The sequence below is a fragment of the Xenopus laevis genome, chromosome 2L (assembly GCF_017654675.1).
Source record: "Xenopus laevis strain J_2021 chromosome 2L, Xenopus_laevis_v10.1, whole genome shotgun sequence".
Classification (NCBI taxonomy): Eukaryota; Metazoa; Chordata; class Amphibia; order Anura; family Pipidae; genus Xenopus; species Xenopus laevis.
Window position 1 is genome coordinate 127,119,313 of NC_054373.1, and position 15,731 is coordinate 127,135,043.

Below are 15,731 nucleotides of genomic sequence, written 5' to 3' on the forward strand. Positions count from 1 at the left end.
TTAATCGTTCAATCGAACAATTTTCCTTCGATCCTTCGAACGCTAAATTTAGTGACAAATCCTTCGATATTCGAAGTCGAAGGATTTCAATTCGAGGGTCGAATTTCGACGTTGTTTTAACTTCGAAATTCGACCCATAGTAAATCTGCCCCTAAATAAACTCAATAGTATTGTTTTGTTCCAGTAAGGATGAATTGCACATTAATTTGGATCAAGTACAAGGTATTGTTTTATTATTACAGAGAAAAAGGAAATTATTTTTAAGAATCTGAATTATTTGGATAAAAAATAGAGTCTATGGGAGACAGCCATTCAGTAATTCGGAGCTACTTTGTTTGTGAAAGAAACATTTTAACCATAATTTGCATCTGTACCGCTAAACTGAACTACCTGCAGAGAAGATACTTTTTTCTAATAATGATTCTCTCTCATAAAAGTATCTCAGAGCTACCTAGGAACTAAGTCAACCAATATATTTTTATATAAAACTAAATAAATTTGCCAGTTGAGTCCCTGATTAAATAGCATGTCTAAAATGAAGTTACATGTGCACAATTTGAATAATATTGGGAATATTGTAGAGTGCAATATAAAATGCAAGTGGAAAAGTGGCAAATAGAAAATACTATACCTTCTGTGCACATCCCATAATGTTAATGCACATAAATAAAGATTGAATTGTTCTTGGACAAATCGATTGCTCTGTATTTCTAACATGGAAACCATTCAACAAACTCCTGTGGTTTTTTTTCTTTGATATTTCTAGAACAAAATCTTAATTCTGGGAATACTCCATAGCCACCTTTGTAGATATTACCTAGTTTTTATTAGACAATTTAGATCAGTCCAAAAAGAACAGAGCAAAACAAAAAGGTTAACGTGAGAGAGAGAAAGGTACAGGTATGGGATGCCTTATCTGGAAATCTGTAATCCAGAAAGCTCCGATTTACGGAAAGGCCATCTCCCTTAAAATCCATTTTATCCAAATAATCAAAATTTTTAAAAATGATTTCCTTTTTCTCCGTAATAATAAAACAGTACCTTGCACTTGATCCCATTGGTATATTTAATGTTTACATTGTTTTCTAGTAGACAAATTACCCCAGGTCCCAAGCATTCTGGTCCCATAGCTGTACTATAGACGTGACTATATACAGGTGGCATTCAAGAATATTTCTTGGTATCATAAGTAACAATCGGAATATATTTATTAAATATAGATCATGTGAAACAATACCACTTTTTTTGAAAATGTGAATTTCACTGAGAATCTGTATCAGGGGAAAACATTTACTCATAACTAGCCATGACATATCTTAAGATTTGTGGCAGAATATCAGTGGAGAAACACCTGAAACCACCCAGGCCACCTGCAAATTGGCTTGAATGGCAACCACCTGTCACCATTCATACAGGTAGAGTTTAGCCTACAAATAGGAATGTTGTTAGGTTAAAAAAACTGCCTGGTACCAAGCAGTTACCATTCAAGTTAATGGCAGTAGGTACAGTAGGTACAGACTGGTTTAAGCACTTTATCAGTGAAAAAAAACAGCTTATTGTGTCATCATTATTTCAGAAGTTACAAGTTGGCCAACCCACTTTGCACCACAGCCCACCAATAAATTGATAAATTGCCAGATTTTGTCTCAGAACCTTTTTACTAGCCACCTTCCCTGTAGTTGCAAATGGATTCAGGGCTATAATCATATAGGAGTAAATAACACCCTTCTCCTGCAATCATTCTGCAAAAATAAAAGGGTCTACTACAATAATGGATATGATCTAAAAATTGTGTTGTCTGTGGGTACTGGCAAATGGGTTAAACTTACCCATGACTAAGTGCCCTAAGTGGGTGCGAAATGTGTAGGGCGGATGGAGATGCAAATATACATTTTTTAACTTTGTGGATCCGTTTGAGTTCCAGTCGGCCCTGCTTCTTTTTTACATCCCTTGCCGTACCGCTCCCTAAAGCTGGGGGTCTGTGGCTGGTGCACCCGGACCACACTCTCAATTTGGTGAGTCATTTACAATTTATTCTGGAGCACCGTGTCTCCCCCATTATTTGAATGGGTTAAACTTACCTTTATTATTGTACAATTCCTATAATATTTACAAAACAATGTGGAGCCCCATTAACAAAGTGATTAAGGAATGAGTGCTGACAATGGTCTATCTTCATGATATTCTTCCCCCACAGTGCTGCATTTTGTCATAGAATTCCAAGTCAAATTGTTCCACCTAAAATTAGTGCAAAATATTTCTCAAAACATTTTATTTAGCAAGTCAATTATTTGATGCATCTGTGAAAGAAAAGGCATGACACAGACAGATATTTTTAGTATTAGTATCCATGGATGCAGTGTGCAAAGAGAGCCCTGTTCTTTACTCCCGGTCAGTGGCAAGATGTCCTTGGTCCTCAGTGACTTACTTAGAAGTAACCCTCTGCCAAAGTTCCCCTTAGATGCACAAGTATATTTTAGATAAAGGGGTTGTTCACCTTCCAACACTTTTTTCAGTTCAGTTGTTTTTAGATAGTTCATCAAAAATAGACTTTTTCTAATTACTTTCTATTTTCAATTTGTTACTATTTTTCTAATATTAGAGTTTCATCTTATGTCTTTCTAAAGCAGCTCAAGGGGGGGAGACTCTAAAATATTCTCAATTCATACATAAGGTTGATATATTAGGTTGATACATTAGGGGGCACATTTACTATGGGTCGAATATCGAGGGTTAATTAACCCTCGATATTAGACCATCGAAGTTAAATCATTCGACTTCGAATATCGAAGTCGAAGGATTTACCGAAATTCGATCGAACGATTAAATCCTTTGAATCGAACGTTTCAAAGGATTTTAATCCATCGATCAAACGATTTTCCTTCCATCAGAAATTGCTAGGAAAGCCTATGGGGACCTTCCCCATAGGCTAACATTGGTTCTCGGTAGGTTTTAGGTGGCGAAGTAGGTGGTCGAAGTTTTTTTTAAAGAGAAAGTAGTTCGACTATCGAATGGTCTAATAGTCGAATGATTTTTAGTTGAATCGTTCAATTCAAAGTCGAAGTCGTAGTCGAAGGTCGAAGTAGCCAATTCGATAGTCGAAGTAGCCAAAAAAATACTTTGAAATTCAAAGTATTTTTCATTCTAATCCTTCACTCGAGCTAAGTAAATGTGCCCCCAAGTTGATACATCAAGTCGATACATTTAGTTGACACATTTCTTCTCTTTGGCCCTGCTGTGTATTGCATAAATTAAAGGGGTTGTTCACCTTTAAGTTAAGTTTTAGTATGTTATAGAATGGCCAATTCTAAGCAACTTTTCAGTTGGTCTTCATTATTTATTTTTTACAGTTTTTGAATCATTTGCTTCTTCTTCTGACGCTTTCCATCTTTCAAACGAGGGTCACTGACCAAATCTATTAACCAAATGCTCTGTAAAGATACATCTTTATTGTTATTGCTGCTTTGTATAATTCATCTTTCTATTCAGTCTCTCTCCTATTCATATGCCAGTCTCTTATTCAAATCAGTGCATGGTTGCTAGTGTAATTTCTGCCCTAGCAACCGGATTGCTAAAACTGCAAACTAGAGAGCTGCTGAATAAAAATGTAAACAACTCAAAAATCACAAATAATAAAAAAATGAAAACCAATTGCAAATTGTCTCAGAATATCAGTCTCTACATGATAATAAAAGTTAACTCAAAGGTGAACAACCTCTTTAAAGGCAGCTGTTAGAATTGATACAATAGTTGCTAATATTCCACAGATGCTGCTGAGAAATGTATCAACTAATGTAGCAAATTGTAACAGTTCAGACTGCACTTGGATTATGAAACAATAGAGGCAGGAACATTAAACTTTAATTTTCAATTTTGGGAAACTTAAAACTTAAAAAGTCTTTATTTTTGGAGAACAATCTGAAAACAACTGAACTGAAAAAATGTTTATAAGGTGAACTTAAATAGACTAACACTGATGCCTCCAGTAACCAAATAATCCACCGTGCCTCCAGATAAATTAAAAAATAAATACAAAAATAAATAAGAAATGAAATTTTCCAAGTCACCATGAGTATATCAACTAAGAAACATGCCTTAAGCAAAAAAAAATCCCTTTTAAAATATCTTTCATGAAAGAGATCACAAAATGAGATTTTTACTCTAAACTTCCAGGCTCTGAAGTCCCTGTTTTTGGTTCCAGTTCTACCCTACATGTAGCAAGTTTATACTAGTTTTACTGGCACTTTTCTCATTTTTATTCTCACTTTTTCCTGACTTACATTATGACATTAAATAAACTTTTAAGCCTTTTTGAATACATGGTAATACATGTTGCTCTTTACTGGACACCAGACGGGAATCACATGAGAGTTTGGACTAAAATAACATGGTGACATACAGTATAAACAGAGCTCAAGGACTTAGGCTAAACATGCAGCACATTCACAAACTTAGTCAACTATAATCAGAAGTAGAAGGGGTTTCTATATCAGAAGACAGCACTGGTGTAATATGATATGATGATATACATCGAACATATATAATATTCATCACTCACAACATAAAGTACCCATCCATCCCCATTTCCCTGGGATTGGCTTGTTTCTGAAGCTCCATGCCTGGACAAATGTCCCATGATATACTCTTTGTTTGCAGCTACAGTGTACCCCACAGGCAGCAGCCAGAAAGGGATTTCAAAATGATCTCTCCAAGAACATTCTTTTTCTTTTCCAATTATGTTTATTGGCAGTTTAAATTAAACAGTGCGATACGAATTGACAAACAATGACTTGCACTAAAGTCTGCCAAAAACATTCTTAACCCACTTTCAGATGTAAAAAAGGGGGCAAATTATGAACAGTTAAGATGGCAGAGGGCTCCAAACAGAAATCCTGTCCCTCCTGCAATGTTAAAGGAAAATGGGCCTGAGTCTGAGATGTGATGTTTACTGTCTCGTAAAATTTGACTGTTATAAGAGCATTTACTTATATAAAGAGAAGAGCTGATTAGAGAATTGTTTTCTCTACAAAAGGCTTTTATTGCTAAGCATGCTGTGGAGGTGTATCATAATTCCATTGGTAGCACTAGTGATGAGATTCTTACGGATTCTCTCTCTCTTGAGCGCTCAATCATTTTGTTAGAATGCTAAAATGCATGGGGCTGTGCGTGTGCATATCTGAGCTCTAGTTCAGAAGAAGGAAGACCATAAAGGCAGGGGTACAAAAGTACCCATTCCCTGTCCTGTACAAATGGGACAGAGAGTTAATTCAGGTTGTGGTATCTATCCCTGAACCAACTTTTATCCTGGATGTCTGCTCCTGTACCCCATCCTAGGTACAACAATGTAGTCAATGCGTAGAAATTGGACGGAGACAGACCGGGAATATTTTAACCAGGTTGAAAATAAGCCCCCAAGAGTGTATAAAGAACTTTATTCAAAATGGATACAAACGGACTAAGCTTAAACTTTCCTACAGACCAATTTGGGGTTTCTCTAGGCATCTAAAAATGTATTAATGTATTTGCACGTTTGTATTTAATTATATGTAATTGTCTGTACAAAAATGGCTGCAAAATTTATGTCCATTCAACTTTAACTTCCCGCCGTATGCAAATTAGCAACTTCGCTTTGCTTGCCGCAGTAACGCTAGCACAACTTTTCCAGCATTCGGCGCCCTGGACCCAACTTCAGATTTTAGTGAATTAGCGCTGTCCTGGCGAATCGACGCCTGGCGAAGGGGGTGCGATGTGAGCAAACCCGTCGCTGGCAAATTTTCAGAGATTAGTGGATTTGCCCCATAGTGTCTAGTAAAAAGATAAGCACTGTGTCTTTCTGGTCTGTCTCCATCCAATTTCTATGTACTGTACAAATTGGACCTTCATAAGAGTATTCATACTTTTAACGGTTAAGGGCTTGCATGGAATATTATTAGATGGTTTATATGTACAGTACTTATGGCACTATAGGTATACACCACAGAATATTAAGGGCTCCAATTCTGCACTGGTATGTTGTTCTTGTATCATGACACCCTGTTAGTACAATGCTACATATTCACCTGCATGTACATTCACACTTCCCTCATTCACACTTTCTGCAATGGGTCCTAGACCTAGACAACATATAGCAACCTCTCTCCAGATACAAGCACAGAACAAATCCAGTTTTGAAGATAAGAGCAAAAATATGTTGTTTTGATAACTTGACAACTTTGAGTGGGTGCGGTTGAAAAGAGATAAAAAAAAGTGTGAGGGTTCTAAGAAAAATCTTGCCCATTATACTTACTATACTTATTATACTTGCCTGCCAACCTCCATGCTGGATTTTGAATTGAAAATCTGGTAACCTTATCACAACAACTGTAGCAAGATTAATGCCAACATGTCAGATGTCAAATAAATATTAGGCACTCTCAAAGGAGCTTTTGTTTCAAGGTACAATGCCATTGGTTTTCTGAAGAACACATAATGTTCCATTACACCTCAAACTTAATTTAGTGTGTTTGTTTTAAGAAAAAGAGGAGCAATAGAATGCATGTCACAATAATAGCTAGAGCAATTCTCAGGTGATTTTCTAGTCATGTCTTTCATTAGAAATGCAACTTCTGTATTGTGGGAGAAGAAAATGTCCAGAGAATTTGAGCAAGGGAGTATAAATGTAACATGAATGCAATTCTCTGAGCAATTCTCAAGGTATTAGAGTATGTGTCTATGTTTTTTCCATCATTTAAATCTGTGGTTCCAAAATTTGTAAAAACCTATCTTCACCCAAATCCTGCGTGCCTTCTGGCTATCTGTCACTCTGAGACAACCTGTGCTCCTATGAGGATATGAAACCAGGCACTGCTGAAGAAACTGATCTTTTGTGAACAGCCATGTTGCTAGATCCAAAGAAATGCATCATTTCTATAAAGTGCTAGTGTGGCGTTACAATGCATTGCTGCCACAAATATCCTTTTAAAATTAGAGTGCTTTATTGTTACTATATTAGATAAGGCTGGTGCCAGTGCCGGGCCAAGTCGGCCAGCTGCCCTAGGCAACCCAGCGCCTACTCCGCCCCCCCCCACCGTTTGTGCATGCGCCAAGGATGCAACGCGCAAGTGTGCATGCGCCGAGGAGGCGCAAGTGCGCATGCGCCAAGGTAGCGCAAATGCGCATGTGTCGGGGGTGCACAAGTGCTACAACTGCTACAACTGCTTCTGGAACTAGGGGAAGGCGTTGGAAGAGGCACCCCTCTACTTTTGTGCCCTAGGCACATGCCTCTTCTGCCTACCCCTAGTTCCGGCCCTGGCTGGTGCTCCTATGAGCAGAAAACTGCACCGTTATTCCAGTGAGCACCACGGAATGATCCTCTTCCGTCTTCCTCTTTCTTTGCACGGCTGCACATGCGCAGTAGAATGAAAAGCCGAACTTTAACTTTAGCTTTTCCCCGTGAAAATTTGAAGAAAGAAGAAGCCGGAAGAGACTCACTTCATGGTGCTCACTGGTACAACCCCCTGCCGGTGCAGTTTTCTGCTGCTAGGAGCACCGGCACAGGGTTTTACGTAAGTCAATACAATCACTTGGGGGTGCCTAACATTTGGCTAACAGATGCCTTTCCTTCTCCTTTAATTCAGTAAAGTTTGTTTTATTTCCATGGATTGACGTTCTGTACCTTGCCCTATAATGTGATCTAGAAATGTTGAGTTGGAGTATACAGTATGATACCCCCAGTATGATAATCACTTACCTTTAATTCAGTAAAGTTTGTTTTATTTCCATGGATTGACGTTCTGTACCTTGCCCTATAATGTGATCTAGAAATGTTGAGTTGGAGTATACAGTATGATACCCCCAGTATGATAATCACTTACCAGATACCTCAGGCCAGTGCTCCTCTTAGCAGACAACTGCACCAGCCTGGGGTTCTTCTGAGCGAACACCACAGACGTTTGTGCACTTGGCACCCCCAAGTGCACAGAGCTTTTGCTTTTCCTTTAACACTTTCCATTATAATCCACACCATTACATAATTTCCACTGTTTTTAAAAATAAAGATACCAATAAACTACTCACATGAATGAATCGGATCCTTTTCCAGTTGAGCCCAAGATTCAAACTAAAGGAAGTACATCCTCAATAGCAACATACCCCCCTCCCACCACACAGCAGTATACAAAATCAACCTTGATTATTGTACCATATAGTGAGAGGGAGAGTGTTTTAGAAAGGTACATCTGTTTTGCAATGAAGAATTATGGAAACATGCGAAACAACTCCAATCTTTACATTTTAGTTATAAAAAAAATGAAAATTAAATCAGCATCATCCCAAATTTATTAGAGTTTCCTATATTTCCTGATCTTCTTCTTTATAGAAAAAGTAAACTAGCAATGGAAAGCAAATGTTATGCTAAAACTAATGCAATTATAAATAACTACATTGAATAATAGTCTTTACCCATATGGTCATAGGGCAGACCCTCTCAAAAGAATGAAGATAAAAATATCTTAATAAACATGTTCCATGGCACTTACATTTAGAGGGGTGGTTCGCCTTCAATTTAACTTTTAGTATGTTATAATATGGCCAGTTCTAAGCAACTTTTCAATATGTCTTCCTTATTTATTTATTTTTATAGTTTTAAAACTATTTGCCTTTTTCTTCTCTTTCCAGATTTCATATTGCTGAAATTGCAAATTAGAGAGCTGCTGTATAGAATGCTAAAACCCAATAGCCAAAGATAATAACAGCCTCGGATTATCACTCTCTATGTCATTCTAAAAGTTACTTTAAAGGTTAACAACCCCTTTAAAAGCAAAACAGAAAAAAGGCATTTATGGAAGATTTGTTCTTGAGTTTCCCAAATACAAAAAAAACAGTTTTAAGATACAGAAAGTAGATTATCCATGACAGACTCCACACAATTATGTCTAAAAACCTATGAGAGCTATTAGGGGCAACCAAAAGTAACCAGATCACATCTCCACTGGAAAATTACACATTTTGTAATTATATTCATTTACAAAAAAGTCTATTATTTGGTTGATGCCAACATTTGTTCTGTGTATTCTCCATTGTTCATCTAATTTATCCTTGACAGCAAATATAAAATAGATAATAAGCAAGTTAGTGACAGTCAGTGATCATCCATCTCCTGTGCAGTGACTAGGCAGGTGAGTAATAACAGCACAATGCTGCTTAGAATGCATGCACAGTAACACAATGGATCTACGTTGCTGTGATTGTGCATATTTGATAGTCTGACAATTTCCACTTGACCAGAGAGGACATAACATTTGGGCTGGCAAGTGCTCTACAGAAATGGACAACAAAACAATACACAAAATATGGTCTGATGCGCTTATATCACCTTAAAGCTACTTTGCAGTTACAGTAATAAAAGTTGAATAAGTCTTATCCATATTTTACATCGTATATGCCTGTTCCATGTCCTTCTATGCTGCAGAATATTAAGACATCCTGTTGTCAGAAAGCATTTCATACTATTAGTTTAGCTGACCTATTGAAGTCCTTTGTAACATACTTGATGTTATATTGAGCTATAAGGAATAACAGACTCAGCCAGTTGCCTCAATATGCAAAGTAATGTACTGCATGAACAATCCCTGCTGTATAGATGAGGAAATATGTAAATATGTCAGCACTATGAAGCACAACATGTAAGTGCTAATAATTTTTAGGTTACACACACACACAGTTAGGAACAGTAACTAAGTAAAGACTAGATTAAATAAATTCTTCCTGCAACAGGAATCCAACTGTTTTCACCTTCAATGTAAAACTGGCATACAGTAAGTAAAACAGGTCTAGGACCACTATACCATGAATTGAAAATGTGCTCCAAAAAGATAGCAAACACAAAGATAAAATACATACAAATTTTTGAGCATGCTTTTTGTGCTTGCTCTCAGCAGGCAATGTCCAGCTACTGCTGCTGAACTCAACTTTTTTTACAGGATAATTTTTACTTGATCTGCTCAGTCAAATACTGTATACCTAAAAACAGTCAAGTTTTGTTAAGCATCCCTGAGCTATTCCTTCACTATCGCCTATACGCTCCTTCAACCCTAAGTGGAACACAACTATAGGTGAAACAAACTATGAAACCATAGTGCAATATAATGTACCCAGAGTGGCATTTGCCCTTAAATTTTGTCCTCAAGATTTGTCTACAAATCGTATGTCTAGCTTAAACATTATAATTTGATTACAATATATGATCACATTATATCGTAATGCTATTGTTTAGGCATATTGTTGGTACATTGTTAACAATGGAGAAGTAGTATGATACTGAATATGTAAGAAATGCAGAATTATTTTACTACACAAAACACGAGCATTATTTGTTAATATAAGAAGTTCTGATTGAAAACTCTTGATAAGAAAAATCATTAGGATGGCAAATGTAATGCTTAGGGCCATGGATTTTTATCTTCTGTCAGTGGAATTGCTGTAGTTATTTACCAGCTGGCGTGCAGCTCTAAATAACAAAGTGATTACATACATACATTGAAAAATGTGAAGATTTGTCACCCTTCACTGGAATATGTATAACTGCCATATTCTATTCATAGTCTATTAAAGAGGGCCCTGCTCAACAGAGTTTATAATCGAAAAGGAAAAGGGGTATGAGACACATAAGGGCAATGTTCAGTGCCACATTCCTCAGTTTGCTGGCTGATGCTTTTACCCATGCCTACAACATGTGGCTAATTTATTAACACTCTGGCCTTGAGCATTGCACTTATCAGTCAGCAGTGGCATATGATGGATGCTGTAGGAATGCTAGGTTAGATGAGGATAAGCTTCTCTAAATCTGCTCTAAGAGATTGTCAAGACAGAGAGTTTGGTAGAAAATCGGACGGTATGTCGGAGGAATTCCAGAGAAGCGGTTCAACTCTAATAAGTACATGTATGTGAGGAGATGATGAGTGAGGTGTTGAAAAACAAATAAGACAAGAAGTGGTTTGGTGATTACTAGATAAATTCTGAGATGTAGGGCTGGGTAGAGTTGTGACTTGTATTGAATGTCAGGGTCATGAGCTGGCAGGTTGCAGAGGTGTAAAATGCGGGAATAGGTAAGAGATAGCCACCAAAAAGCAAGCTAATGGAGTAAATAGACTCCAGTATTAGAGAAATACATACATTTGTACCAGACCACCCCATCAGTTGTGAACATACAATTTATTTTGAGTTAGATTAATATCCAATGCACCACCTACTATGCCTTTGGTAAATTTGCAGAGCAGGTGTGAAACAAGCACCATGTGCATCCTTTTTTATTTTCTATAGAAATGGGAATGTGTGGGAAATGCAAACTGACATAAAGGGTTGAATATGACATTTTATGCATGGAAAAGTCGATATTAATGGTGGTGGATAAGTGTGATGGGCTGCATTCGTTAACATTAATATGGTTAATTCCTGCTGTCAGGACATTGACTGAGTAGTTATGGGCAATATCCAGGATTCAGTTTGGGATATAGTCACGATTGGGCCTTTTTCTGCAGAATTCAGCTGAATCCAAGTGTATGGCTGAACTGAATCCAAAGAAATCCCATAACTTTTTATCAAACAAACAAGGAAGTAAAATAATGTTTAACCACACACTATACGCACAGTTCTCTTTCTCCCTTTTATACATATGCAAATTTGGGTTCGGATTTGGTTAGGTATTGGGCCTAATCTTTCACAAAGAATCCAGGAATCCTAAAATAGTGGATTTGGTGCATCCCTAAAATTACTGGATAGCAGGTTATTAAGCCACGCTTGGTTATCAGTGAATGGACATAAGTGGCACTAAAGCAGCACTAAATATATGTGCACCTGAGACTAGACTGTACAACCTTGAGCGTCAAAAGATATTATCATGTTTTATATACTCTTTGTCTATGGATTATTGAGTGGGAAGGTGCAAAGTCCTGAAAAATGATTCATCTACAGTTAATTTTTAATTACACCTCTGTATATGCTTTGCCAGTGCTTTCTCTTTCTTACACTTCTGCTTTATCTATGACTACCCCCACTATATATTTGATGATATATATTTTATTATTAATGTCTTGGGTCACAGAGGAGAAGCATTCTGCTGCAAATGAGTCACTGCTGGTACAGGAACACAACTACCACCATATCCCAACAGCTGCTTTTAGGGAATCAATCAATGAGGTGAAGGCTCAACAGAAACTTAATTGATGCAGGGTGGCTATTACTATTTTTAGCCATTGAACTTAAAGTAAAACACTTCATTTAATATTATCACCTATAAAAGATGCATTATTTTATTAGTAAGCTAATTCAAGAATTTATGCAGTGATATTCATTTTAAAATTAGCAATAAAGTGCAGAATATAAAGTGTTGGACTGAATTTCTAAAGCATATTTTTGTAAATTACATTATAGAACTCATTAATATATAATAAGTAAGTAGTAAAAAGTCATGATCTTCATTCATAGTTTGATTAAAGCCTTGACTTATAAATAATGTGTTTTTAAAAATAAAGCTATATATATATATATATATATATATCTTAGTTTTCACACAGATTTTCTTCAAAAAGATCTAACATCTTTTAGAACAGTCAATGCAACACACCAACAGTTCACATGGTCAAAACATCTGTATAGAAAGACACATGCAGCAGAAATGGGTTCATCAGAATTATCTGTGCATTTACTGACCAATCTATGTTAAATGTTGGACAGGTATGGAACCTGTTATCTAGAATGCTCGGGATCTGGGGTTTTCCTGATAATGGATATTTCCATAATTTGGATCTTCATACCATAGGTCTACAAAAAAATCAAAATAAACCCAGTAGGCTGGTTTTGTTTCCAAAAGGGATTAATTATATCTTAGTTTGGATCAAGTACAAGCTACTGTTTTATTATTGAGAAAACAACAATAGTTGTGAGTCCCTCCAAATATCAGTCAGAAGTAGTAAAAAGTACAAAATCTTCATAAGGACGGTCTATGTTTTATTATTACAGAGAAAAAGGAAATAATTTAAAAACATTTGGATAAAATGGAGTCTATGGAAGGCAGTCTTTCAGTAATTTGGAGCTTTCTGGATAATGGGTTTCTAGATAATGGATCCCATACCAGTATAACTTTATACCCTGTTGGCAGGAGCCAAGCCCTCCAGACTGTGGTGATATAGTCCCAGGCAAAGGAACTGCTAGCTCACAGCAGAATACAATATACACAGCACTATACAAAAAGTTGCTGAGCTGAATAGTACACTTCAAGGTCTTTATTTATAGAAGTTGGTGTATGTGGAGTAACTAGAGGTTGCTGAGCCGCACGTCAACATCTTTTAGGGCTCTCACATATTTTTGGAATTAAACATTTTCATAAAGACAGATAGAGCTACTTAGGGTATCCAATTATTCCTGACTATCCTTGTAGTCACAGGGTCTGTTTTCTCTATAATTAAGCCCCTTAGTTGGAGTGCATCTTACATTAAACTTTAAGGAAAGAAAAGCCAACTATTTAAATAAACGGGTGCTTTCTTTAATAACACGTCTAGTACTCCAGACTACTTTGTTGTGTATTTAAGAGTGAACTCAAACAATAATCATGACAAAAATACACCAGAGTGGGCCTCGCAGATATTGTATGTTGTGTATATATCTACTGGCTGATACAGCATATAAACCCCAAGGTAATCATTACTAGATTGTGGCAGTGTAGAGATCCTTAATTAGATCCATTTATGGTTTATTTTAGCAAACATACCATTTACTACAGCAGCAGCAGCATCACAGTAAAATAACCCATAAGCCCTGGGAACTGACAGGCTGGATGACTAACGCTGTCCATGGTGCTGAAGCTTGGGGAGACTTTGTGTTGCAAGTGTAGGATAGGATAGCTGAGCTCATAAACTGAATTTGGAGATATTAAATTGCATATTTAATCCCAAAGAATAGTTGTATGTCAGATATATAACTATTGTTTTTACTTTATTTCATACTGGCCACATATAGAGAAATAAAGTGCTTTTAAAGATAGAAGGGACCCAAACTCTATTGATGTATTGGAAATCATGGTTTGTGCCCTGTCCCCTAGAGCTGACCAACCTGTGGTTTTTCTGGCTGTCCTTCTTCTCCATGATCGCCGGGACACAGTTGGTGAGTTCGGTCCAGTCTGCATGCAGCCCACAGCTCCAACCCGTGGAAAAGCGGGAGAAGAGCCACGTTTCCTTCTTGCCAGGCCGATGGCAGGTGCACTTCTTCTGGCCCGGCTTGCAGTCACACGGCTGCTCCAGGTGAATATTCCTAACCAGGTGCCTACCGAAAGTGGTGCCCCCTGTCTTCTGTATGTGCAGGAACACGATCACGTCATCCCCCTTTATGTTGAAATCCACAAACCTGGCGAGGTCTTTGGCCAAGAAGTTATAGGTGGGCTGAAATTTGGGAGCTATGCAATCCTCTGCTTCCTCACCTTCCTCCCCCTGCCATTGAGCTTCTGGCCCGGTTGGGAGCTGTGGGGTCTGCGCCCCTGTCCTGGGATGATCACCAGCTCGGAACTGGCAAGAGTTAGTGCCACTGGGGCATATGTACTGGTACACAATCATTACAAAGAGAACGGCTAAAAGTGGGGCCAGAATCAACTTGTTGGCTCTCTCATCCATGATCCCGGGCTTCTTTATTCATGCACGATTAGTCATGGGAAGAAGAGCAGATCTATTAGTTAAGCAGATATCGAGTAAATCGTTAATCGCTCCCTCCATCCCCCTGGCGTGCAGTTCATGGGCAACTACAAAATCGCATCCGGCCCTAGGTTTTGTGCGTTATCGTGTTGCCCCCGGGCATGGCAGCGGTGCAAGCGCTATCCGCACGTACGAACCAGCGGGCCGACTTTCAAGGTTACCTGGGGCACAGAGCCGGACCGGTACCGCACAAACACCACTCTCAAGGTTACTCAATTGGTGCAGCAATCAGTCACTTGGCGCTACAGGATCCGGCAGACTGGCACAAGCAGCTTCTCCCATGTATGTGTGTATGTAAGTATGTATGTAAGTATGTATGCTCCACATCAGGGACTGTGCCTGGGGAATGTTACAATGAATGGGTCATAATGCGAGACATAATAATCATTCAACTCAATGAAAAAATCGCGAATATACCAAGAACGGAAAGTAACGTGCGACTTTCACCCTGCGTAAAATGTAACGCTCAATATTTTTTCCCAGCGTAAAAGTGCGATAAAGTTGAGTCTGTGCGCTCCGTGTCCCTGCAGCAGGTGAGTGTCAGAGCGAGGGATTCATCTCAGTCATCTTGGCACATGGAAGCCACATACAAATTGGGAGGTAGAGCAGATGTAGAACTCCCCACCACACGCTCCAGCCTTCCCTGTCTCCTCAGCCCCAGGCTGCCTGCAAGGAACCCGCGCGCTGTCTGATCAGCAGAGAGACCTGCACGGTACAAGCTCACAAGCACAGGAAGCCAATAGCAGGCAGGTATGTCAGCCCGGGGGACCAATCGCTGGGCTCTTCTAGCAATAGAACAGGCGATGGTTTCAGCCAATAGAACGTTTCAACCGGGAACAAACCTTCTCCCACCACTGCAGCCTGCGATGGTTAAGCCAATGAAAAGCAGAACCGAGAGGCGGAAGGCGAATCAGCTACGGATGTATTGGGACCGAGCGCGACCAATGAGAACCGCTAATGGGCTCCAGAATCATCACCTTTCCCAGGCACGTTCGGACGAGCAGGTGAGTTAGT

General features: G+C 38.4%; 1 protein-coding gene across 1 annotated transcript in view; it reads right to left on the reverse strand.

The window, feature by feature from the left end:
* LOC108708480 (heparan-sulfate 6-O-sulfotransferase 3) overlaps positions 1–15,394 on the reverse strand; it is a 282,117-nt gene extending 266,723 nt beyond the window's left edge. Inside the window, exon 1 of the mRNA XM_018247245.2 lies at positions 14,086–15,394. Within this exon, the coding sequence (XP_018102734.1) occupies positions 14,086–14,639 (554 nt within the window). The 5' untranslated portion in view covers positions 14,640–15,394. The remainder of the gene's footprint in view (positions 1–14,085) is intronic.
* Between the last annotated feature and the right edge of the window lie 337 nt (positions 15,395–15,731).